General features: G+C 36.8%; 3 protein-coding genes and 1 non-coding gene across 5 annotated transcripts; 2 read left to right on the top strand and 2 right to left on the bottom strand.

Moving 5' to 3' along the window:
- Positions 1 to 6,613: 6,613 nt before the first annotated feature.
- On the bottom strand, positions 6,614 to 10,882 carry LOC104231197 (rac-like GTP-binding protein 5). The gene is made up of 7 exons (XM_009784148.2): positions 10,458 to 10,882; positions 10,282 to 10,369; positions 9,411 to 9,520; positions 9,215 to 9,278; positions 8,128 to 8,192; positions 7,274 to 7,339; positions 6,614 to 6,981 (listed from the first exon to the last, which is right to left on the bottom strand). Exons 1-7 carry the CDS (start codon positions 10,590 to 10,592, stop codon positions 6,883 to 6,885), a joined length of 627 nt encoding a protein of 208 aa, XP_009782450.1. The 5' UTR covers positions 10,593 to 10,882; the 3' UTR covers positions 6,614 to 6,882.
- Positions 10,883 to 12,491: 1,609 nt separating this feature from the next.
- On the top strand, positions 12,492 to 16,198 carry LOC104231198 (cytochrome c oxidase-assembly factor COX23, mitochondrial). Of its 2 annotated transcripts, none has more exons than XM_009784149.2 (3): positions 12,492 to 12,708; positions 14,908 to 14,984; positions 16,016 to 16,198. In XM_009784149.2, the coding sequence occupies exons 1-3, from the start codon at positions 12,615 to 12,617 to the stop codon at positions 16,061 to 16,063; spliced, it is 219 nt and encodes a 72-aa protein (XP_009782451.1). In that variant the 5' UTR covers positions 12,492 to 12,614; the 3' UTR covers positions 16,064 to 16,198. The 2 variants fall into 2 exon arrangements, with proteins under 2 accessions (XP_009782451.1, XP_070022150.1); XM_070166049.1 differs by having other exon boundaries at positions 12,512 to 12,708; positions 14,908 to 15,000.
- A 1,534-nt stretch (positions 16,199 to 17,732) lies between these two features.
- On the bottom strand, positions 17,733 to 20,341 carry LOC104231199 (cytochrome P450 714C2-like). The gene is made up of 5 exons (XM_009784150.2): positions 19,864 to 20,341; positions 19,535 to 19,761; positions 18,952 to 19,193; positions 18,319 to 18,691; positions 17,733 to 18,231 (listed from the first exon to the last, which is right to left on the bottom strand). Exons 1-5 carry the CDS (start codon positions 20,189 to 20,191, stop codon positions 17,806 to 17,808), a joined length of 1,596 nt encoding a protein of 531 aa, XP_009782452.1. The 5' UTR covers positions 20,192 to 20,341; the 3' UTR covers positions 17,733 to 17,805.
- A 128-nt stretch (positions 20,342 to 20,469) lies between these two features.
- TRNAP-AGG (transfer RNA proline (anticodon AGG)) lies at positions 20,470 to 20,541 on the top strand. The gene has a single exon. It is a non-coding gene; the product is annotated as a tRNA-Pro (tRNA).
- Positions 20,542 to 23,288: the final 2,747 nt, after the last annotated feature.

Raw genomic sequence — 23,288 nt, 5'->3', positions numbered from 1 at the left:
AAGCTATCGCAGATGCGGAAATGGACCTTTAAGTGAAAACCGCAGATGCGGTTGGTTGGACCGCAGAAGCGGAAATAGGACCGCAAGTATGGAATCCCTGGGTCAGAAGGTATATATTTCATCCTTCACGGTTTTTGAGTTATTCTTCACCATTTGCATGCGGGTTTGAGCTCGAGGGAGCTATTTGAAGAGGGATTTCATAGAGGTAAGGTTTTTGGGACCTAAACTCGTTCCTATGGTGTTATTTCACTGATTTGGCTTGAAGTTAATGGAAATTAAGGGTTAAAATTGAGAATTAGGGCTTGGTGTTAAAGACCTTTGAGTGAGGGTTTGAGGGGTCATTTGTGGATGGATTTTGGGACTTTTGATATGAATGAACTCGTGGAGTGATAAGGATTCCGTTGATATAAATTTTGTCGGATTCCACGACGTGGGCTCAGGGGTCGGGTTTTGGTTAATTTTGGGATTTGTATTGTAATTTGATTATTTTTGAGTAGGCTTTATTCCCTTAGCATATTTTGATGGTTATATACTGTCTTTGGTTAGATTTGGAGCATCCGGAGGCCGATTCGAGAGGCAAAGGCATCCCAGGCTAGAGTTTGGACCAGATTGAGGTGAGTAATGATTGTAAATGTTGTCCTAAGGGTATGAAACCCCGAATTTCACATCGTTGTGCTATTTTGAGGTGACACACATGCTAGATAACGAGCATGGAGTCGTGCACCGTTGGGGATTGTGACTTAGTCCATTCCGTATGACTGTTTTACTGCGTATTGATTGAAAACAGTATGCTATCATCATGTTTTGGGCTGAAAGCCATATTTGGGCCTCGTGCCAACTGTTTTGGACTCTTAAGGGGATTTTTACTACTATTCCTCATTGTTTTGACTTTATACTTGTACTCAATCATGCTATATTCTACTATTTTTATAACTCAGCCATGTTTACTGTGTTTTGACATCTTAAATGATATTTTGAGTTGAGCATCATATTTTATTGTGCCCGAGTGGCTTTTAGAGATTTATGACTGAGTAGGACCGAGAGCCTGTATGATTATACCAAAAGATGGCTTAATATTGCGCTTGGGCCGTAAGGGGTCCCTCCCGGAGTTTGTACACCCCCAGTGAGCGCGGGTACGCAGTTTGTGATGTGATATAGCCCGAGGGGTTGATGTTGTTCCATGTTATTGCCCGATGGGCTGATACAAGTGATTGTGAGATAGCCCGAGGGGCTGATTCTATTGGTATTTGTTAGTTTGTATGAGTCCACCAAACAGTAGAGTACCTGGTCTTTTATGAGGTTATGCTGAGAATACTAGTAAAACTGTAAGTAAGTGAGACACAGGATTTTTACGTGGAAAAATCCCAACTCAAGGGGACAAAAACCACGACCTACACCTTGTAGGCTTTAAACTTCACTAACTTGTAAACACCTATTACAAGCTACTTTGTAATAACTCTATTACAAAGGATTCAACTCAACTAACTTGTGGCAACTCTCACCACAAGCTACTTTGTGACTCTCTAGTTACAAAGACTTTGACTAACTTGTGATACTCTCACCACAAGCCACTTTGTCACTCTCTAGTGACAAAGACTTTAACTTATGACTAAATCTAGTCACAACATAAACTCAGAGAGTTTATGATCAAGGCTTCTAACTAAGTAGTTTAGGAGATACAATAAGAACATTCACAAAGTTACAACTCAACTAAGGACAACGACATACTATCTTAAGGAACTAGTCCATAGTAGCGTTTAACTTTGTTCTTCAAGCTCGTGAGGATTGATTTCTCCGTTTTTGCAAAGGGCTTGAATGAGAAACAAAAATGTTCAAGTGATGTTTTGTATAAACTCATTGTTGATACACCTTGATGACATCACTTGAAATGATGTAAACACTTTAGTTGATCAAAGAATAAGTGGATGCTGGAAACAGTGCAATGTAGGCAGAAACAGTGCAGACAGTCACGTCGCTTCCAGCTGTGTCCAATTGACTTTGTACTGCTGTGAGGAAACTACAAGGGTTTCAGGTCCTTGTTTGGTTTCCTATCTCCTGAAGCTATAGTAGTTCACCTTTAGCTGGAATCCGTTAAACTTGCAGTATAGTCCAAGTAGGTCAGGTTCCCTATCTAGTTCTTAACAGTAAGTTTGTTAGATCATCAAAACATAAGGCAAGGACATTTAAAACCTATCAGTATTTTTGCTCGATGGGCTGGTTTTATGTGTTTATCTTTTCTCACTGTTTTTCATTCACTCGTTTAATTGTTAAAAGATGTTTTAAAGAAGCTTATATTGAACTAAGGTGTTTTTACAAGTTTTTACTATTTTATTGCATTGTATTGGTTTTACCCTGCCTCTTGTAACATCATGTTGTGTTTTACGTGTTTTCTTATCGCTCAGCTGCTTTTACTTTTATTACTCACTGAGTTGGCATACTCACATTACTCCCTATACCATGTGTGCAGATTCAGGAGCTTCGGGTTCCGCTAGCGAGGGCTGATTGCTTCCAGTAGGCTATTCGGAGTTCATTAGGTAGCTGCTCGGCGTTCGCAACCCAGTGTTTCTCCCTCTTATCTTTATTTTCCCTTTGTACTGGATTCTATAATAGACTGTGAAATCCTTGCTTCCATACTCTTAGACTTATGTTAGATGCTTATGACTGGTGACACCCCGATGTCGGGCTGTGTTGTTTCTGCAAATTATTCTATTTCATTTTTATTTTTGGATTTATAGTATGTTAATGACTTAAATTAAACTCTTATAACATTTAAAAGTGAATTGGATGTTGTATCGGCTGGCCTTGTTTCACGATATGCGCCATCACGACCGGGTCCGGATTTAGGGTTGTGACAAAACTACTGCTGATATGTCAGAGAAGGCCAAGAATGGTATAATTCCTAACCTTGTTACTATTCCTTCTTCTTCTATCTATCCCACAAGTGCAGAAAGTACGATCGACGAGGTTGCCGAGCAAGGGGAGCAACCTGATGAGGTTATTGAGCAGGGAAAGCAACTTGATGATGGTGTCGAGCTGGTGGAGCACCCCACACAGGAAGAAGAACAACCTCAACCTCTAAGGAGATCAGAGAGGCCAAGGGTAGAGTCATGCAGGTATCCTTCTACAGAGTATGTCCTCTTCAGTGATGAAGGGAAGCCAGAAAGTCTTAAGGAGGTGTTGTCCCATTCAGAAAAAAAACAGCGGATGAAAGCCATGCAAGAAGAGATGGAATCTCTACAGAAAAATGGCACGAACAAGTTGGTTAAACTTCCAAATGGTAAAAGACCACTCAAATGCAAATGGGTCCTTAAACTCAAGAAAGATGGAAATGACAAGTTGGTTAGATACAAAGCTCGATTGATGGTTAAAGGCTTCAAACAGAAGAAAGGTATTAATTTTGACGAAATATTCTCACCTATTGTCAAAATGACTTCTATTCGAACAATTTTGAGCTTAGCAGCTAGCCTAGATCTTGAAGTAGAGTAGTTGGATGTGAAAACTGCATTTCTTCATGGAGATTTGAAAGAGGAGATTTATATGGAGCAGCCGGAAGGATTTGAAGTAGCCGAAAGAAACACATGATGTGCAAATTGAATAAGAGTCTTTATGGATTGAAGCAGGTACCAAGGCAATGGTACATGGAGTTTGACTCATTCATGAAAAGTCAAACATATATAAAGACATATTCTGATCCATGTGTATACTTCAAAAGATTTTCTGAGAATAACTTTATTATATTGTTGTTGTATGTGGATGATATGTTAATTGTAGGAAAAGACAAGGGGCTAATCACAAAGTTGAAGGGAGATCTGTCCAAGTTATTTGATATAAAGGACTTGGGCCCAGCACAACAAATTCTAGGGATGAAAATAGTTCGAGAGCGAACAAGTAGAAAGTTGTGGCTATCTCAGGAGAAGTACATTGAACGTGTACTGGAACGCTTCAACATTAAAAGTGCTAAGCCAGCCAGCACACCTCTTGCTGGTCATCTAAAGTTGAGCAAGAAGATGTGTCCTACAACAGTGGAGGAGAAAGGAAACATATCTAGAGTTCCTTATTCTTCAGCAGTCGGAAACTTGATGTATAGAATGGTATGCACCAGACCTGATATTGCTCTTGTAGTTGGTGTTGTTAGTAGATTCCTTGAAAACCCTGGAAAGGAACATTGGGAAGCAGTCAAGTGGATACTCAGGTACCTAAGAGGTACTATATGAGATTACTTGTGTTTTGAAGGATCTAATTCAATCTTGAAGGGCTATACATATGCTGATATGGCAAGTGATCTTGATAATCGTAAATCTACTACAGGATATATGTTCACATTTTCAGGGGGAGCTATATCATGGCAGTCGAAGTTGTAGAAGTGTGTTGCACTTTCTATAACTGAAGCAGAGTATATTGTTGCTATTGAAGCTGGCAAGGAGATGGTTTGATTGAAAAGGTTCCTTCGAGAGCTTGGATTGTATCAGAAGGAGTATATCGTCTATTGTGATAGTCAAAGTGTAATAAACCTGAGCAAAAACACCATGTATCATGCAAGAATGAAGCATATCGACGTGAGATATCACTGGATTCGAGAAAGGATGGAGAATAGATCTATGCAGGTCAAGAAGATCCATACAAGTGAGAATCCCGCGGATATGCTAACCAAGGTAGTACCAAGAGACAAGTTCGAGTCTTGCAAAGAACTTGTCGGCATGCACTCAAACTAGAACTCCGGTATTACCTCCTTCAAGTGAATGGGACTGGAGGGGGAAATTGTGGGGTCCATCCCATGATTTAAGGAAAACTTTCTTCCTTTGTTGGTTGGTAGCCACTCTTATCTTCTGCATTGTCAAAAAGGGTAGGCTGTAGAAGGAAAATATGAATTGTAGTAGGAGTGAGAGAGAGAGAGGCTTCGCCTATAAAAGGAGAGTTTCGACTCTCATTTCTACACACTCATTCTCAGAGGAAAAATATATCGGAGAGTTAGAAAGAAAGAGTGAGGTTTCACAGATAGGGTATAAGAAAATAGTCTGTGAGAAAAATAGAGAGTGAGTGATATTGTAGTGAGGTGAGAATATCAAAAGAGGGTTATTTCTTTTGAGTATTGTAGTGGTCTTTGGAGTATTTTACTCGGACCTACAAAGTGTAAAACTCCTTGCTATAGTGATATCAGTTGCTCCTCTCGGGGCCATGATTTTTCCCTTATTCAAGAAGGGTTTTCCACGTAAAAATCTTGGTGTCGTTGTTACTCTTTTATTCTTGTTAATCACCGTATCTCGGTGCTATGTTATTATTCCGCTTTTAGTACCGTGAATATTATTTCTGTGGGGGTTTATTCCCAACAGAATGACAGTATGGGCATTTTTTTAAGAATAATTATATTACCTTGATTCCTTTATTTAGTGCTTGGATCTCAATTAATTTGAGTACTACTTAACCCACTCCTAAACTATATGGTTAAAGTAAGAGCTTAATTTTGAAGACTTACTAGAGGATCACCTAGCTAGTCGGGTTGGGTTGAGTTTATGTTGTACTTATTTTACTTCAAAAATTGCTTTACTATTTCTTATATGCATAAATAATAATTCAACAGACAAGTATAACTTTGTTGGTGAGTTGTGAACTAGAATTCTCCTTTTCACCCGAAAGTTGACGTTCTTAAAAAAAAGGTAAGCTGGACGTTTGGCCCAAATGAAGAGTCTTTTTTAAGAGACAAAATTCAAGTTTATCACCCTACTATACTTAATTTACACTTTTATTTCTTATATTAATTCACTTGCACGTTTAACTTTAAATTTATCGGCCATGTGCTCATACATTCTTTTTGAAGAATGTGCATGCTGAGCTTTAGATCTCAATTTCAGAGGTAATAGCAACTTTCCAGACGAACATAGTTAGATCTTTATTTTTCCTTGCAAATGACACCTAAAGTACAAACATTAAGTTGGAATAAAATCTGCAAAGTAGGACAAACTGAAATTTGAATGTACAAGATTTAATTATAGATACACAGACAACATAAATATAGTATACTAGAGGGACCAAAATTACACTTCTCTCTTTTGTGAAGTTATTGACCTATGACTTGGGGCTAACTTTATGGGTTTTTTCTACTGTTAGATGTGACTTTTAGATAGGTTACTCTGCCTTCCACTAAAGCTAAAGCTAGAGTTTTGTGCTCTGTAATTAAAAAGAAAGCCACTAAGGGATTGCTTGGAATACGATTTATACTGATATAAGTTATATTAGGATAAGTTATGCTGTGATTAGTTATGCTAGGATTGTTGTTTATTCATTGTTTGGTATGTTGTACTAAGAATGACAATTGCATAATTTCTAAGAAGAAGATATAAGTTATACCGGTACTAACACTTTCTATAAGGTATAAGTTATCCCAGTGTTAAAATTAATATCGCGATAACTTATACCTGGTTTGCTAACCAAACAGAATATTAAGGTGGTATTAAATTTTTATACCACCCTTATACCTTCTTATACCTCATACCAAACGACCCGAAGGAATCTAAAATGAAGGTATTGCCAATACAGTTTTTCTTGATCAAATCTGATTTGAGTTGTTAGATGTCACTGTTAGAAATGTCACAAACATTTTCATATTACATAGCCATGCCAAGAAAGATCATTGCATAAAATACAGCATATTCCGTCTACACTAACGAATTCCACATCACTTTCCATCATATAAAACCATGTACAAGCCAGTCACAAACACAACAAGCACATCACTCACACATACTTTGAAATGAGAAAACTGGCACTTCTTACTAAAGCAAACAGGAAAAAAAGAAATAAATCTACGGATATCATATCACAGCTAAACATCTCAAAGAAATGGAAAATGTTATTGTACAAACGTCTCTCTTCCAACGAGTTCGATCAAAGTATCCAGCAGGTTTTGTGTTTTCCTTTCTGTTTTTTGCTCTTTGGAGGCTGAAGAACCACCTTGATTGCAGTATCGAAAACAGCCTTCACATTCTACATTACAAAGAACATTTTTTTCTCAATTGGTTTTGGCTCATAATCCTGACAACTTATAAGCTGCATGCATTGTAGGTTTTGCCCTGAATTATTAGCTTACACAAAATGTTTTCCAAGTCTGGTATATAACACTCTTCTGGTTTCAGAATGTCCTAAAGGAAGCTAGGTGAACTTTGAGCATTTTGTTCCGAAGAATGTTTGCTTGTTTTGAAGTGCATCTAGACTTGTTAATCATGTTTCATGTACTAATCTTTTAAAGTTCCGACATACTTGAAAGGTTCAAGATTACCTGCTGTGTCTTGGCGCTGCACTCAACATATGCCACTGCACCTATTTGCTTTTTCAGTTCTTCGCCCTGTCATTTTAAAGAAGAGAAAATAAAAGCTTTAGTAAATTTGCAATATGAGAAAAGAGTGCTTAAAGACATAAACTTGATTGAATTTTCCATTCTAAATCATTAGGTCTATGACTTACTTTATCATGTTTATTTCAATTGAAATTGTCTCACTAACATCCAAGGCCTTGACCTTGAAATCCCACTTTTTGTATCCTTTACAATTCAACAATATGCAAAAGAAGTCGTGCAAATGGATTTGCACTGTTCAACCAAAAGAAGTGCAGATTTCATTTTTGGGCAAAGATACTTTTAGTCCGCAAAGGAAACTATTTACATCCGGTAGCAACAAAGGTATATAAAATTTATATATTTTTTGTATATAAAATACAGAAATGTACATATATACAAACACTATACATTTTTTCGGCTATTATTTTGAGAAAAGCTATACAATGTCATTTTCCCTTCATTATTTTTTCTGTTTCTTCTTTTGATTAGAGAAGGGGCGGGGGACACTATTATGAGGTAGGGAGAGGATGAGCTCGGAAATGGGTCATTGTTCCTTTTCAGAGTATACTTGAGTTGGCCATTTTGATACAACTTTCCAGTCTTAAAGTTTCTAAGCCTATTATTAGGAGAGATTCACACACTTAAAAAGACACTTTAATTTCTTCAAGCTTTACTTTGTTTTTCGATATGTCTTGCTTTATGTTCTCCTTATCCCTTTCCTTTCTTTTCTTTATAAGGAGGCGGAGCATGCACCAGATTTTTGGTTAAGCTACATCAAACTTTTGATATACATATACCTGTTCTGTTGAAATTGTACATGCACCAGGGTAGTCCCTTCTAAACTGCTTGTCCTCTCTTAAATCTGTCACATTTGAACTCTGTTTAGATAGAAATTTAGACACAAAGAGTGATAGATAAGATTGGTGTCATCCTTTGCATCAACCAGCTATTGGCCCAAATATACGCCAGCAAATGTGCAACCTACATTGCTATGTCAGCGCAACAAATAAATTAATCATCCTTAGTTAAACAAACGCTCGGGAAACCACAATCAGATCATGTTACAAGGCCTTTTCTGTAGTTCACAATTGTTTCCAAAAAAAGGTGTAGTCTTACCAAGAATAAATGCTAGAGAACCTAAGTTTGAAGAAGAATCTTAGTTCGAAGTACAGGGAGAGAGAGAGAGACTATTGAACCAGTCAGCTCGGTTCTGGGCACTAAGTGACGAGAAAGAAGTCATACTAAACTTTAGAAGAATATGAAGCATCGGATCATGGAGAAGAATAAGATCACAGAATGCAACAAGTCGCTTAACCATGAGCGCATAATTTCTCCCTATCATGAGTTTGACTTGTAGTATAAAGTTGTCAGACCATTTAGCCCAGTGTTAACCACATAAAAGAGAAGGTTCATTCCATTCCCTTAGTTATATTTGACTAAGGCCCAGGGAATATTCCAAAGTGGTCATCTGGATTCATCCATGGGAAATAAGTAAACTTGTGTACGATACAGTGTAGACAGATGTAGAGGATAGGTCTCCACCCTCGAGAAAATTGAAAAAAAAATAAAAAATTGTAATCGTTCCGCTACATGGCACACACATATATATATATATATATATATATATATATATTTGTGTGTGTGTGTGTATATGTACATGTACAGAAAGTGTAAATAAAAGTATGGTTTCTGTTAGCTCTTTTGTTGATTAGGTATTAGCAGACTAGTTCAAAACCGGGATTCACTTTAACATACAGTATCTGCAAAATTCACAACTGTTAAAGGGTAACAAAAGGGGAAAGCAGTTTAACAAAGGGAAAAGGCATATATCCTCTCAAGAGCTACTAGTAAAGCAGAGGAATCTTAAATTGAAAGAAAACTCACCCAATTTAGTCCCCACAAGAACAATAGGCACTGATGGGGCATAATGTCTTAGCTCAGGAACCCACTTTTCCAACATAACAAAGAAATAAAAAGCAAAGAATGATGTCAGGATTACATGATCAGAGAAGCAAAAGAAATACACAACCACTGGAACAGCAAGCAATTAAAGTTGAAAGTTGAGGAAGCAAAAGCATACCTTTTTTGATATATTTTCAAAGCTAGGCCTACTTATGAGAGAGAATGCGAGCAGGAAGACATCAGCTCCTCGATAACTAAGAGGCCTAAGCCTGTTATAATCCTCTTGACCTGTGAAGAGTAGTTAAAAACTCACAGTTTTATCATGTAATGACCTGTTGAAGAGGCGTATTTTGTTATCTTGCTCATTAGTCGTTACTACTTGTGTACTAAAGACTCAATCCGCTTCATCACAGCTTTTTCTAGGTCAAAGTTCCATAAGATTTATCACAAGAATCCACAGAAAATGATTTTCTCATTTCAATTTTACTGGTCCATGAGGATGCTTTATTGCTTTCCTAAGTTCTAATTTATTGGGAAGAAAACAAGTAAGAATGAGGATCGTTAAGGTATAACTTTTGTAAACACTTTGTAATGTGAATTGAAAGCAACCAAATTTTTTTGAATGTAAAACCACATGAAGTAGAACACAACCTTGACTTTCACAGTAAAGACTAAATTTAATCTGACTGTTCATGATGGTTTTCCAAATCACACTACTACGAGCATTGCATGATCAATTCATTGGTTGGAAAAGACAGAGTTAACAATTGCCTAAGGCTTAACTAGAGTTCAACATTCTCATTCCAATTACCGATTCTGGTTCAAGATTTGCACCAGAAAAATTAAGGTAAAATCTTGATTATAATAGCAATACAGGATTTCATATGCAATAACATCTGTTTTTTTGTTCTTTTTCAAAGGGAACAAGAATAGAAAGATGAATGCAGCTAAGAGTAAAGAGCAAAGGCCAAAGTTGACAACTTTAACGAAAGAAATACTTAGATTGACATTAGCACTGAAATAATTAACAAGACAATGAGTTGTCATACCAGCAGTATCCCAGAGACCCAAATTCACAATCTTTCCATCAACATTGACATTGGCACTGAAATTGTCAAAAACAGTTGGCACATAATCCTGCAGAAATAAAGATTACACAGACATAAATCCACATTGAAAAATAAAAACAAGATGAAACATAGAGAAAATTTGAATAGCTGCATACAGTAGGAAAGGTGTTGCTAGTGTAGGAGATGAGAAGGCAAGTCTTGCCAACAGCACCATCTCCAACAGTAACACATTTGATGAACTTTGTTCCTGTTGCAGTAGCATTATTACTGGCACTACTACTAGTATTCATCTCATCAATTAGAAAGATAACAAAGAGGAGCACTAGTTTCTATGAAGTTGAATTGGGAAAAAGATTCAAGAACCCTTTTGTTAAAGTGGTATTGTTGCTACTATTTTAGTGAAAATGTGGGACAAAGGGAGGGAACAAGAAAAGATTTTATAGGAGCCTTTTTCGGCAGGAAAGTAGTGAAGTGTGACTTTATTTTGAGCTGTCAGAGAGGGAAATATATATGTGAGAGAATTTAATTACAGAGTGTTTCATATTTCCACCTAATCATGACGCTCCACTCAGAGGCCCCTAATTAAAAGTTGGCAAGGGAGCCCATACACTTGTTCTTTTTCTTATTATTAGTGTTTATTTTTTTTTTGGACTCGCTCGGAGCTCGCTCATGATTAGGATACTGGTAAAATTGTTTTTTGAGACTTACACGTTATGTTTCATGCGTTTGACTATGTACCCGAAGCACAACTAACACACAATGTTCGAGACTCGTCCAACCATTTCTACGTAAATATGTGTCAAATTTCTCAAGTAGCAATATTGGATCCCAAAATTCTTTAACACATTAAAGATTTACGCATTTATATGAAGCTTAATGTTGCATATTTTATGATTGAAAACAACGTGCAAGTGAATATCACTTAAACTTTTCTTTTGGAATAGACAGCCAAATTTACATCTTTTATTTATTGCTATAGGTTTTCATATCTTAGTTCTTTAATCTTTCAAATTATTGGACTTCTATTGTTTTGATATCTGAAATCAAGTTGTCTCATACGTGAACGGAGTAAAACTTAGCTATGGATACTTTTATCCAAATTTTATTTTTTTGCATTAAATATGACTATTTTGTAATAACATTTCAAAAGGTGGCTAAACTTTGAGTACCGGTCCAAAAGGTGGTTATGAAATAAATTGGGGGCATTTGCATCTATACCCGCTTTTTGTGTCACATTTTAATTTGTGTCCGCTTTACAAAAAAAATTGCAAGCGTACCCGCTTTTTCGCATAATTTCAGCACACGGGGCTGAAGTAGCAAAGACAATCACGCAAAACTTCAGCATTCTAGTAGCCAGGTCTGAAGTTCAGCTCTAGAGCTGAAGTTTTTGTTTTGTAACTGGCGAACTTCAGCTCTAGAGCTGAAGTTTTTGTGTTGTAACTGAAAACTTCAGCTATGTTTTTGTGTTGTAACTGGGAAACTTCAGCTCTAGACTGAAGTTTTTGTCTTTGTAACTAGGAAACTGAAGTTTTTGTTAATTTGTTGTATTTGTCAATTATAATTTTCTAGCTGTATTTTTGTTATTTTGCCTTAGTTGTAGCTAGTGGCTGTTAGCTGAAGTGGATTAAAATAAGCAAGTTATGTTTTTAAGAAAGCCACAAGATGCTCGATATATGTCCTCTGAGACAAAAGAAGGAATAATGGTGCCCAAACAAACAAAAATAAGTAGAGAGGCATATGAATATATACTGCACAAAAATCATACCAAGAAATATATATATTTCCAAAGGGTACACAAACAATTGGCCTTACAAAAATGCTTTCCAACAGTGAGCAATCCAAAACAAACCCTACTGGTAACTTAAAGTTTTTCCTAAGACTAATTTGCTGTAAATTTAGAGCAGAAGTACAATTGCCGAACTGTTCAATTAAAAAAAATTGACCTTATATCTAAAGCAGCGTTGCTTCTGGAGATAAATACCAATTTGTTTTGTAACTTGAAGAAGAAAACAAAGGAGGAGAAGGAGGAGGAGAAAGAGGGCTGAAGTTATTTAAAAAGTGGGAACAAGTTAAAATTTAAAAAAAAAACAGGTATAGGTTAAATGGGGCGACCAAATAGGGCGCCCAGTGCAATTTTTTACAGTAGAGACCGATCTCTGATTAAGCCCAATTGATATGGACCACAGTTCAGATGGACCGGTCTGTTTCTCTCCTTCATAGTCGGCGGAATCCGACCCGAAGAATAAAACAGAAAATATACGTAGTCGAATGCTGTGAAATTGCAGAGCGGAAATCGGAAAAAATAGGGCAAAATGGCGAGTTCGAAAATTCAAACACCGGCATATCCAAGTGCAGCTAGAATTTCTGATTCCGATTGCTACCCTCAATACACTGCTTCTCTCAAATGTAATTGCACCCGCCACTTTGTCCTTCGATCATCTTCTGTTTTTGCAGTATTTGAATTTAATGACTCGAAAACTAAAGTACTGCTGATCATTATTGGAATTTTGATATATAGTTACTTTTGTGACATTGTATTACTCTTTTTATTGAATTCATTGGTAAGAAATTAGGTCCTTATGTGCCTTCTGCTCCTGGCTGCAAATTTAAACTTACCTGCTGAAAATTAAAAAAAGAAAACTAGCAGAAATGTTTTTTTTATATTTGAATTAAACATAACTTATTTTTAAAGATAATAGCATTAAGAATAGTCCATAGTTTGTTTGAAGAATACATGGTAATTGGTCATTCGTGATTAAGAGCATGTTTAGAAAGCCACATAGGGATTGGATTTGGGTGTAATTGAGGGTAATTGCACAGTTTGGTATGTTTATTTGGCCAAGTAACTTGGTCAGCATGGAATTGGGTGTAATTGGAGGGGTGTAATTACACTCTCCAATTCTCAAGGGGAGGTGAGAATTGATGGTAATTATACTGTGTAATTACAAGGTTGCTTTTTAATTTTTTTTCTTTTTGTCTTTATTTTAATTTATTTTCTTTAATAACTTTTTATTTCTATTATTTTAAATTTTTTTAATTTTTTTTACTTTTTAATTTCTTTTGAAGTTCTAAAATATATTTTTCTTTGTACATTATTTATCTTTTATCTCTTTACATTTACTTCTTGTGATTCCATGTAATTGCTTATATATATACTCCCTCCGTTTCAATTTATGTGAACCTATTTCCTTTTTGGTCCGTGCCAAAAAGAATGACCCCTTTCTTTATTTGGAAACAATTTAACTTTATGCAATGATTTATAGCCACACAAAATATATGTGCCTCATTTTACACCACAAATTCAAAAGTCTTCTCTCTTTTCTTAAACTCCGTGCCCAGTCAAATGGGTTCACATAAATTGAAACGGGGAGGGAGTATATATTATTACTCTAGTTTTTGAATCCACACCTCCTAATATTAAAAATAATGAGTCATTAACAAACATGACATATAATGACTGATGCAATTAATGTAGAATTTCGTTGTTGAATATGGTTATAAATTTGTTATGTTTCCTAATGTTAAGTTATGTTGGATTTGACATATGTTAAACTATTTTTTTTGGAGGGGGGGGGAGGGTTTGAAATTGTGTTATATTATTGGTTCCAATTTACTTGTTTTAGTAGCATTGGCTCACGATGCCTGTTGTTCATTTTTTAGTTAGAATTGATACATTAGATTTGTCAAATATTTGAATAATATTATGATATTATATTAATAAATATTAATTTATTTTATCAAACGTGAATTCCATGATGTTCTTACAAAACGTACATTTTTTTGTAAGTAACTAAACTAAATATTATTAAATTGGAAAGTATATATAAATTATTTTCACAATATTAGTTATAAATATATGATTGCTAATTAATGTATATTCACGAAAAAATATACATCTTAAATACCAAATCTAATATCATTTATACTTGTAAAAAAGCATTTATTGGCATATATTTATTATATTAACTTTTAAGTTTTGATAATTACTTCATTTAAAATTTAATCTAACTCGTGTAATTACAGTGTAATTACACTATGACAAACAAACAGATCGTCGTAATTACAATACTATGTAATTACTAGGCTGTGTAATTATACCAATTCCAATTACCCAGTGGCTTCCCAAACAGACCCTAAGTAGCTTGATGCAATAGTCTATTATCAAGATGAAGGTTTTGGGGAAGGTTGGAAAGACCTTTAAATCTGGAGCATATAAGTTGCTAATCCAGGTAAGCTAATGGGTTCGGATGAACCCATAAGTTACCTTCTACATCCCCCGAGTTCATGGAGATATCCACACTCAGAAGACACTTCCATGAATTTTGTGCAATATATAGAATCGTGTTTGTTTGAGATATCATTGTTATACACATTCATCATCTGTAGAATCGAATGGTAGACAACAACAACAACCCAGTATAATCCCACGTGTGGACTCTGGGGAGGGTAGTGTGTACGCATACCTTACCCCTACCCCGGAGGGTAGGTAGAATCGAATGATAGAAATTGCGAAAAATACCTTTCCTTAATATCAATAGGTTTAAAGACATATTACTATACGATTATGCAGCTGTTTCAGTTGCTTAATTTGTGAATGCTTCGCAGGTTTGGAACAGTTTAACTCAGACAAGAGCAAATGTCAAGAACATTTTGATGTTTACAAGGAATGCAAGAAAAAGGAGGTATGCATATTAGCTGGTATTTTCACATCTCTATGCATTGGTAGTAGTTGTATATGCTAACTTGCGATACATGCGCGAGAAATTATGTTATGGTGAAATTGGTAATGTGAAAGAACGTACGAATCACGTTTTCCAGGGTAACTTGCCTTGTAAATTGGACTTCGAGAGGCTCTTCCATGGACATTTTGAAGTGGTATTTTTCTTATACGGGTGTGATGGAACTTGTAAAAAACTTTCGGACAAGTTGCTTTGAGACACTGCATCAATAGAATTGTTAAAGGGAGCAAGTTCTTACGCAGCTTAAAGCAAACAAGCTTAGGTATAAGATTGAATACTGATTAAGATTCGTTCACATGTTAGTTAAATTATCTATGCTTGACACTAGACACTAGCCAGTCATTGATTGGATCACTATATGCAGCCTATACTCAGACCTGAATCTATTGATAGAACATGCTCTACTGTTTCTTTTTTGTTACTTGGGAATTATATGGCTCGTATTTTGCATCAATAGTTATGAAAGGGAGCAAGTTTTTGAGCAGCTTGAAGCAAACAAGCCGAGGTGTAAGATTGAATACTGATTAAGATACGGTTACATGTTAGTTAAATTATCTACTCTTACGACTAGCCAGTCCTTGATTGGATCACTATCAATGTAGCCTATACTCAGCCCTGAATCTATAGAGAGAACATCTCTTCTATTTCTTTTTTGTCACTTGGAAATATATAGCTCAATAGTATTTAATTTATGTTGAGCTCGTTTTAAATTTAGTTTTGCTGTGCATAAGCAGGGGGTAGTGGTAAGACAGAACATAAATTACCAAGCAATCAATTCCCTTTGGTTTCTAGGTGTTTTTAACATTGATATCATGGCATGGCTTTGCTGCTTTGTGCTTTAGATAATTGCTTCTAAATTAGGGACCTTTCTTGCGCCTTCAGATTTTTCTTTTTCCCCTTTATCTGGGTATTGATTTTTGTGATATGTCATTTCTTTTACTGATATTTCATTTTCATTTTCTGGCATGTTGCAGAGGGAGGCTCGGCTGGAGCGCAATCGAAGTCGGTCTTTGTTTTCATGAATCGTGAAAATTGAGTCTATAGTGCTCCCATTATAAAATACTATCAGGCTAATAACATATTCTGTAACTTATTCCTGGAAACAATTGTAATACAGAATCTTCATGTTAGAATCAATGTGATCGTGTTTGTTCTAACCTTTTAGCTCCTTCTTGGTTATATGCTTGTTGATTCTGCTTTCACTTGCAATACATGACGAGGATTGTATTGAAGATATTTTAATGTTGATTTACAGGCCAGTATTGGGCTCTGTTTTCCTTTTTTGATAGTTTTCTTGGTGCAAGTCTTCGAGTTTCTATATGTTCGGTAAGCAAAGAGGAGGACACTGCAGTGTTTATACCGGCGACTCCGTTTCTTCTCATTCTCAAGTGGATTCAGTTGAAGTTCTAATGTTAAAATGATTCATGATCCAGACTTGTCTATACTCAACCAAACTTGTCTATACTCAATAGGATGATTCTTTTATCTTTTTCTTGAGCTTGGCACCAATACGCACAAGTCATCCCTAGGAGAAGAAGTTTCAAGTACCTTGGGTCAGTTATACAAGGGAATGGGGAGATTGACGAGGATGTCACACATTGTATTGAAGCGTGGTGGATGAAATGGAGGCTCGTCTCCTGTGTTTTGCATGATAAGGATGTGCCATCAAAACTTAAAGGTAAGTTCTACAGAGTGGCGGTCAGACCTACTATGCTATATGGGGTTGAGTGTTAGCCAATCAAGAACTCTCATGTCCAAAAGATGAAGGTAGCAAAAATAAGGTTGTAAATGAGGTTGTTGAGATGGATGTGCTGGCATACCGAGTTGGATAAAATTAGGAATGACTATATTCGGGAAAGGCGGGCGTTGCCCCTGTGGGTGACACGATGGAGGAAGCGAAACTTAGATGGTTCAGGCATGTAAAGAGTAGAGGCACTGATGCCCCAATGAGGAGGGGTGAGAGGTTGGCCTTGGAGGACCTAAGGAGAGGGAGAGGTTGGCCGAAAAAATATTGGTGTGAGGTGATTAGGCATGACATGGTGATGCTCTAGCTTACCGAAGACGTGACCCTTGATAGGAAAGTATGGATGTCGAAAATTTGGGTAGAAGGTTAGGTGACCAACTGTTTTTTGTTTTCCTTGTTTCATATCAGTGATATTAGTGTGCTACGTAGTGTTAGTCTTGTATTTTCTTATTCTTATATTTCTGCTATCACTTATTGTTTCGTTAACTTCGATTTTCTGATTGGCCTGTTGTTGTTACTACTTGTTACTTCTTTTTTCTTATCTTTCCTGAGTCGAGGGTCTATGGAAAACAACCTCTCTATCTTTTCAAGGTAGGGTTAAGGTTTGTGTATACATTACTCCCCCAAGACTCCAGTTGTGGAACTAGGCTGTGTTTGTCGTTGTTATTGAGCTTGGCACCAATGCTTATTAACAGTCGCTTTCATTTGGGGCAAGTACTTCTATAAGATTCATTTTTCACGATGATAAAATAAATAAATGAAAGAAACATGCGTCCTTGATTTTTGTAAGGGATTCTACTGTTGCTTTGAGGAAGTGTTGAATTCAGAATTGAAGAATAACACAAATGCATCATATATTGAGCACAAGAGAATAGCAGCTGTATCTCTTGCTCCCCTGTTGTACTGCTTTAGGAGATGGCTTGTAAATTAAACATCATTTATGGACTCTTCATTAACCTTTCTCGGATCAATTGAACTTGATAGATTAGGCATTGTCAAATATCAAGGAAGAAAAATATGTCAAATTTTTTGGAGATATAGGTTAACACCATACTCGGGTTCTATGACTAATCTAAAAACAGGGCTATGCTGATATCCTGGGGACAACGAAAATGTAAACCTAGAAAGAATCATCGATACAATCACCTTCAGTTCAATCATAGCAAGATTTTGCCCTGCGCAGGTTCTACTCCCTATTCCAAATGGTATATAAGCATTTGGGACTTTGCAAGCCTTTGCAATGCCCTTGGCAAATCTTTCTGGGTTGAATTGATCTGTATCTGGTCCCCAGAGTTCTTGCTGTTGGTGTAGGATTGGGATACTAATCTGAATATTAGTCTCTTTTGGAATCTCAATATCTTTGAAACTTATATCCTGCAATGCTTCTCTAACCACAAAAGCTACTGGTGGGTACAAACGCAATGTTTCATGGATGATCATTGTCAGCTGCCAATCAAATATGGATACATGTTAGGGATCCAGGTACAGAATATATGTGAATATCAATTATCTGGGCTTTAGATTACTGCATACCACTTTCATTCGTTTCAGCATATCATTATTTGGCAACTCATTACCACAGACATCGAGCACCTCAGCTCGGGCACGAGCTTGCCATTCTGGATACGCAGCTAGTAACATCAAGCACCACGATGCTGTGAGGGCAACGGTCTCATGGCCAGCGAAGTATATGTTCTTGCAATTATCAGCGATGAACGTATCAGGAGTGATGCCAGCTGGTAGTTTATCACCACTCTCTTCGTAACTCTTCGCAGCATCAAGAATCAACTGTAGAAGGTTTTTCTCACAGGTGGCATTGCTCCGCGCTCTTACTATCTTCAATATCATTGCTTTAATCTCTTTTTCCAATCTCCATATCTCCCTATTGTGTTTGTTTGGGATATGCCTGTAACAATCCAGCGATTCAGAACATTGTGGGAAAATTATCTATTTACTACCATTGAGTTTTACTTTAATACTAGGCTTTCCTTGAGGTGAAAGTAGCAAGAGGGAAACAATTATATCAGTTGTTGTATGTAAGTAAAAGAGGAGGGAAAGGAAGGAGGATTAAGTAATCCTTATAAAGGTAGAGTGTCTGTTTTCAATAGACCCTCGACTCCTTTTGCAGAGCTAAACATAGTTCTAATTTAGCAACAATATTTTTACCTCAATCCAGGAACTCCAATGGGAACCTTGGACATAACCCTTTGAAGGGTTTGAAGTTTTAGGAAGATTTGTTCCCCCTCAGCGTAGTTGCTCCCAAAACAAACTCTTGATATTATATCTGCTGACAAACTCTTGAGATCACCTTCAACCTTAACCTCCAATTTTCCTTCAGAAATTCTGGTTTTCTCATCCCATGATTCTATCATTTTACTGGTGGATTCAACCATCAGCTTCACCATCTCCTGCATATCAGTACATGTTTGAAATTATTGTCTCGTGATTAGATTTTTTATTTTATTTTTATAATCAGGGTGTTCTGGCCAGCTTGCGCGAACCTCGACTAATTCCACGGGATACCTGCCACCTCCCACCAACAACATGTACCAGGTAACTCTATTCACCATGGCTTGGATAGATAGGAAGAGATCAATCTCGTTATTTTATGCCTCCGGGATTTGAAGCTGAGACCTCATGATTCTCACCCCACTTTATTGACCACTAGGTCACACCCTTGGTTGCTCTCGTGATTAGATTTCTTCAACTTAACAAGTACAAGTGCATATAGTTGTGAATGGAAATGTACCTTAACTTTGTTGAGATAGAATTCAGGGGCAATGATCTTTCTCTGGTGAGCCCAGTAAGTGCCATTTGAAGAGAAAATGCCTTGGCCAAGCAGAGGACCTCGATCTTTGGATAGGTAAGATGGCTTTCCCAGGTTTAGAGTTGTGCATAGGCTGATTTCTTTCACCATTTCTACATCAGTTGTACATATTGTCTGTATAATTCCAGCTGAATACATGAATGTTGATCCTGTAATTTAAACACACAAAAAAACACATGAACAAACAATAAAGGAAAGAATTAAAGTCATTACAATCATATGAAGGTTGAATATAAGTGCCAAGATTTGACCATATTCAATTTCCCACTGTTTAATGTGTGAAAAGACTCTGGAAGGCCAAGTATGTAGCAAAGGCTTCCTTCCTTCTATTTCTTGATTATTGGTTTCTGGCCTTGGCTGCTTTTGCTTCTGAAGTTGAATTTTCTTGATATCAGGGAGATTTCCATAGAGAAGAGATGGTGAAGGTCCCTTAATTCCTTGGCTTTGAAGTTTTGATCTTACTTTTCTTCGATGCAATATTAAAATATTGCTGAGATGTGCAAAGAACACCAGAAATCCACCCAAAACCAGTGATAAAATGATCTTGGCTGAAAACATCAGTAACTGTTCTGCTTCCATTTCAAATTCCTACAAACTGATGGTTTCCAATCTTCTTCTGTATATTAATAGATGAAACAATCTGTATATGAACGAACAAAAGGAAATAAATATTGATTTGTTACTTGGTTTTATTCAGAGACGCACATTCTTTTATTTGATTAAAATTGTACATGAAAAAAGAGAGGATTGTCAGGTGTACAACACGTGGTACATTATCATGATAGGTCGTGGGAGTGAATGAGACGGAATGCTTCTCTTTTTTTCAAATATATTAACTTTATCGATGAAAGAAAATCGGGCATTTGGTCTAGTGGTATGATTCTCGCTTAGGGTGCGAGAGGTCCCGAGTTCAATTCTCGGAATGCCCCTTGCTGTCTTTTTTTCTATCATTTATCATTTTATTTGGGCTTCTGCTTCTATGTGAACTTACTCAACTTGGGCTTTCTGCAATTGGACCTCCATTAGAAGTCTAACTTTCCACTATTATGTAGAAGTGAAGGATAAACCTTTTTTTGGCGACCTTTTAGCAAATCAGCAACATGATAGAGAATTGAACTAGCACAGTCGAAAGGGAGAAGGCACATCCTATAAGAAAATAATCATTTAATCTCTTTTACTTATTGAGCTACAATAATTGTTAATGATGGAGCATCAATTAGTCAAGACTCAACTTGTCGAATTATACAGAATATATAGTTGTTGGTCAAATATATGTTTAAATACTAGTATCATATATTTAGGCTTTCGACCTAATAATTATTCTGATGTTATTTTATTTGATGTTACAAGTAATTGATAATGTTTAAAAAGTCACTTTATCTTTCCAGACTGTCTTTTGCGTGCTATTCCTTACGCCCTGAGAAAGAACCTCCACTTGGGAGGATTATTATTTTTACAATTGTTACATTATTATTTTAAGTTATTATAAGTTAATACTAAAAATAATATCTACAAATACTTACTTATCAAATAAATTATTTTTTTGCAGTAATTTATACAATTGAATTTCAAAAGCGAGGCTTGCCTCATGCACACATCTTGCTTTTTCTTCGTAATAAATACCCAAATATCGCAGATATTGATGGAATAATATAACGACCCAACCGGTCGTTTTGCTTTGTAGAACCCCGTTCCCGTAAATAAGACTGCCCGTTCTTGCTTTAACTGACTTATGACTTGCGGGGACGGTTGATTCGGGATTTGGAAGGGTTTCTGTTGAAATCGGAACACTTGGTTCCTAAAGGTTGACCTAAAAGGCTATGTTTGACTTCGGTCAACATTTTGAGTACGAAATAGGGATTTGACAGTTCCAATAGGTTCGTATGATGATTTCGGACTTGGGTGTATGTCCGGATCGGGTTTTGGATGATCCGGGAGCGTTTCGACGCATAATAGTGAAAGTTGATTCCTTAAGGATTTTGAAGTTCTTAAATATTTGGTTTGGAGCGGGTTTTTATATTATCGAGGTCCGAACGGAGTTCTGAGACAGAGAATAGTTCCATATTTCCATTTAAGACTTGCACGCAAAATTTGGTGTCAATCCGAGTAGTATAAGTGTGTTTCGTCGCATTGGAAGTAAATTGAAGAACTTGAAGTTCATAAGTTTGATTCAATTGGTTTTAGGAGGTCATTCTTAGATTTAGCATTGTTTCGGGCATTCTGAGGGTTCGAGCGAGTCCATTTTATGATTTCAAACTTGTCGGTATATTCGGGCGGGGCCCGGGGGACTTGATTGTCAACCAGGCGAGGCTTGAGTGAAGTTGGAAAATTTTGGAAGGAGCTGAAGCTCCAGGTATCTGTCATAACCGCACCTGCAGTTGGTCAGCCACAGGTGCGAAACCGCAGGAGCGGTCGAGCTCTCGCAGGTGCGACCAAGGGGGAGGAGCCCAGGAATCGCAGATGCGGCTCCTTTTTCGCAGAAGCGGAACCGCAGGAGCGGCCCCCAGACTGCAGAAGCGGTCCCAGCTAGCCTCAGCCCAACTCCGCAGATGCGGGCTATCCCTCGTAGAAGCGAGACCGCAGATGCGGACCCTAACCGTAGGTGCGGAAATCGCTGAAGGCAATACCTTTATTTAATATGGGAATGTGTCATTTTTGACATATTTCCTTCATTGTTTGGGCAATTTGGGAGCTTCCAAAGAGGGAATTTCCACTTAGCATTGAGAGGTAAGTTATCCCTACTTATTGTGAGTTTAATACTTGAATTTGGGGTAGATTAACACATAAAGATTAGTGAAAAATCATGGGATTAGAGTAAAACCTAGGGTTTTGATAAAAACAAGATTTAACCACAAAATTGTTATGGAATAAAGTAAAAATCATATATTCTTGATCCTTAGGTTATAGAGAACAACTTTCTTCAAAATTTTCCGGAATCTGGGCACGTGGGCCAGGGGATAGATTTTAGGAAAACTTATGTTTAGGGTTGGAAAATTACTTTAATAGTTAGAATGCGAACTCTTGAGCTTGTATTGACTAGTTCCTACGTCGTTTAATTAGTTTTGGATTGTTCCGCTCCGAATTGAAGGTTTGAGCATGTTCTTGATATTGGAAGTAAGCTTTGGAGCGAGGAGAGTCTCCTTTCTAACCTTGTAAGAGGGAATTGTCCCCATAGGTGAGTTAACTGATTATGTGCTCCTAATTGTGGGGGCTACGTACGTACGAGGTGACTAGAGTCCGTGCGTAGCTACTATCATGTTAATTTTCCGGGTAATTTAGGACCTATATCATGCCATATTTGCAAATATTTATATCATTTCATGTTAATGAGATCACTTAGGACATGTTAGGGATTGAAAATAAATATATATTAACGTATGCACTTACTTGAGGACTTGTACGAATTTATTTGACTATGAATGCATATTTATGTGATTTCTTGATGATAAACGATATTTGTGGATCGGGCCGATCGCCTCGGTAGAAATAGATGCATCTATGGTTCGCGGCATCCGACCCTCTGGCAGTGCACAATTTCTTTTATATTGGACTGGGCCGTACGACCTCGGCATAATGTGCACATGATATTTATGTGAAATCTTATTCATGACTTACTCTTTTAAATGCCTTGAAGTGCAATTATTATAAGACATGACTGAAACTAATATGCTATTCT

Source organism: Nicotiana sylvestris, chromosome 1, assembly GCF_000393655.2.
Source record: "Nicotiana sylvestris chromosome 1, ASM39365v2, whole genome shotgun sequence".
Lineage (NCBI taxonomy): Eukaryota > Viridiplantae > Streptophyta > Magnoliopsida > Solanales > Solanaceae > Nicotiana > Nicotiana sylvestris.
The sequence above is the reverse complement of the archived record's forward strand: the minus strand, read 5'-3'. Positions and strand labels throughout refer to the sequence as shown.

Excerpts from the sequence above, each read along its gene's own strand:
- LOC104231197 (XM_009784148.2), bottom strand. The coding sequence starts at position 10,592 with ATGAATACTAGTAGTAGTGCCAGTAATAATGCTACTGCAACAGGAACA. Across the intron at positions 7,340-8,127 it reads GTACAATTTCAACAGAACAG|GGCGAAGAACTGAAAAAGCA; the intron begins GTATATGTATAT and ends TTAAAATGACAG. Across the intron at positions 6,982-7,273 it reads GCAGCGCCAAGACACAGCAG|AATGTGAAGGCTGTTTTCGA; the intron begins GTAATCTTGAAC and ends TTTGTAATGTAG.
- LOC104231198 (XM_070166049.1), top strand. The coding sequence starts at position 12,615 with ATGGCGAGTTCGAAAATTCAAACACCGGCATATCCAAGTGCAGCTAGA. Across the intron at positions 12,709-14,907 it reads ATACACTGCTTCTCTCAAAT|GTTTGGAACAGTTTAACTCA; the intron begins GTAATTGCACCC and ends AATGCTTCGCAG. Across the intron at positions 15,001-16,015 it reads GGAGGTATGCATATTAGCTG|AGGGAGGCTCGGCTGGAGCG; the intron begins GTATTTTCACAT and ends GGCATGTTGCAG.
- LOC104231199 (XM_009784150.2), bottom strand. The coding sequence starts at position 20,191 with ATGGAAGCAGAACAGTTACTGATGTTTTCAGCCAAGATCATTTTATCA. Across the intron at positions 19,194-19,534 it reads TCTATCTCAACAAAGTTAAG|GAGATGGTGAAGCTGATGGT; the intron begins GTACATTTCCAT and ends ACTGATATGCAG. Across the intron at positions 18,232-18,318 it reads TGCTGAAACGAATGAAAGTG|CTGACAATGATCATCCATGA; the intron begins GTATGCAGTAAT and ends TTTGATTGGCAG.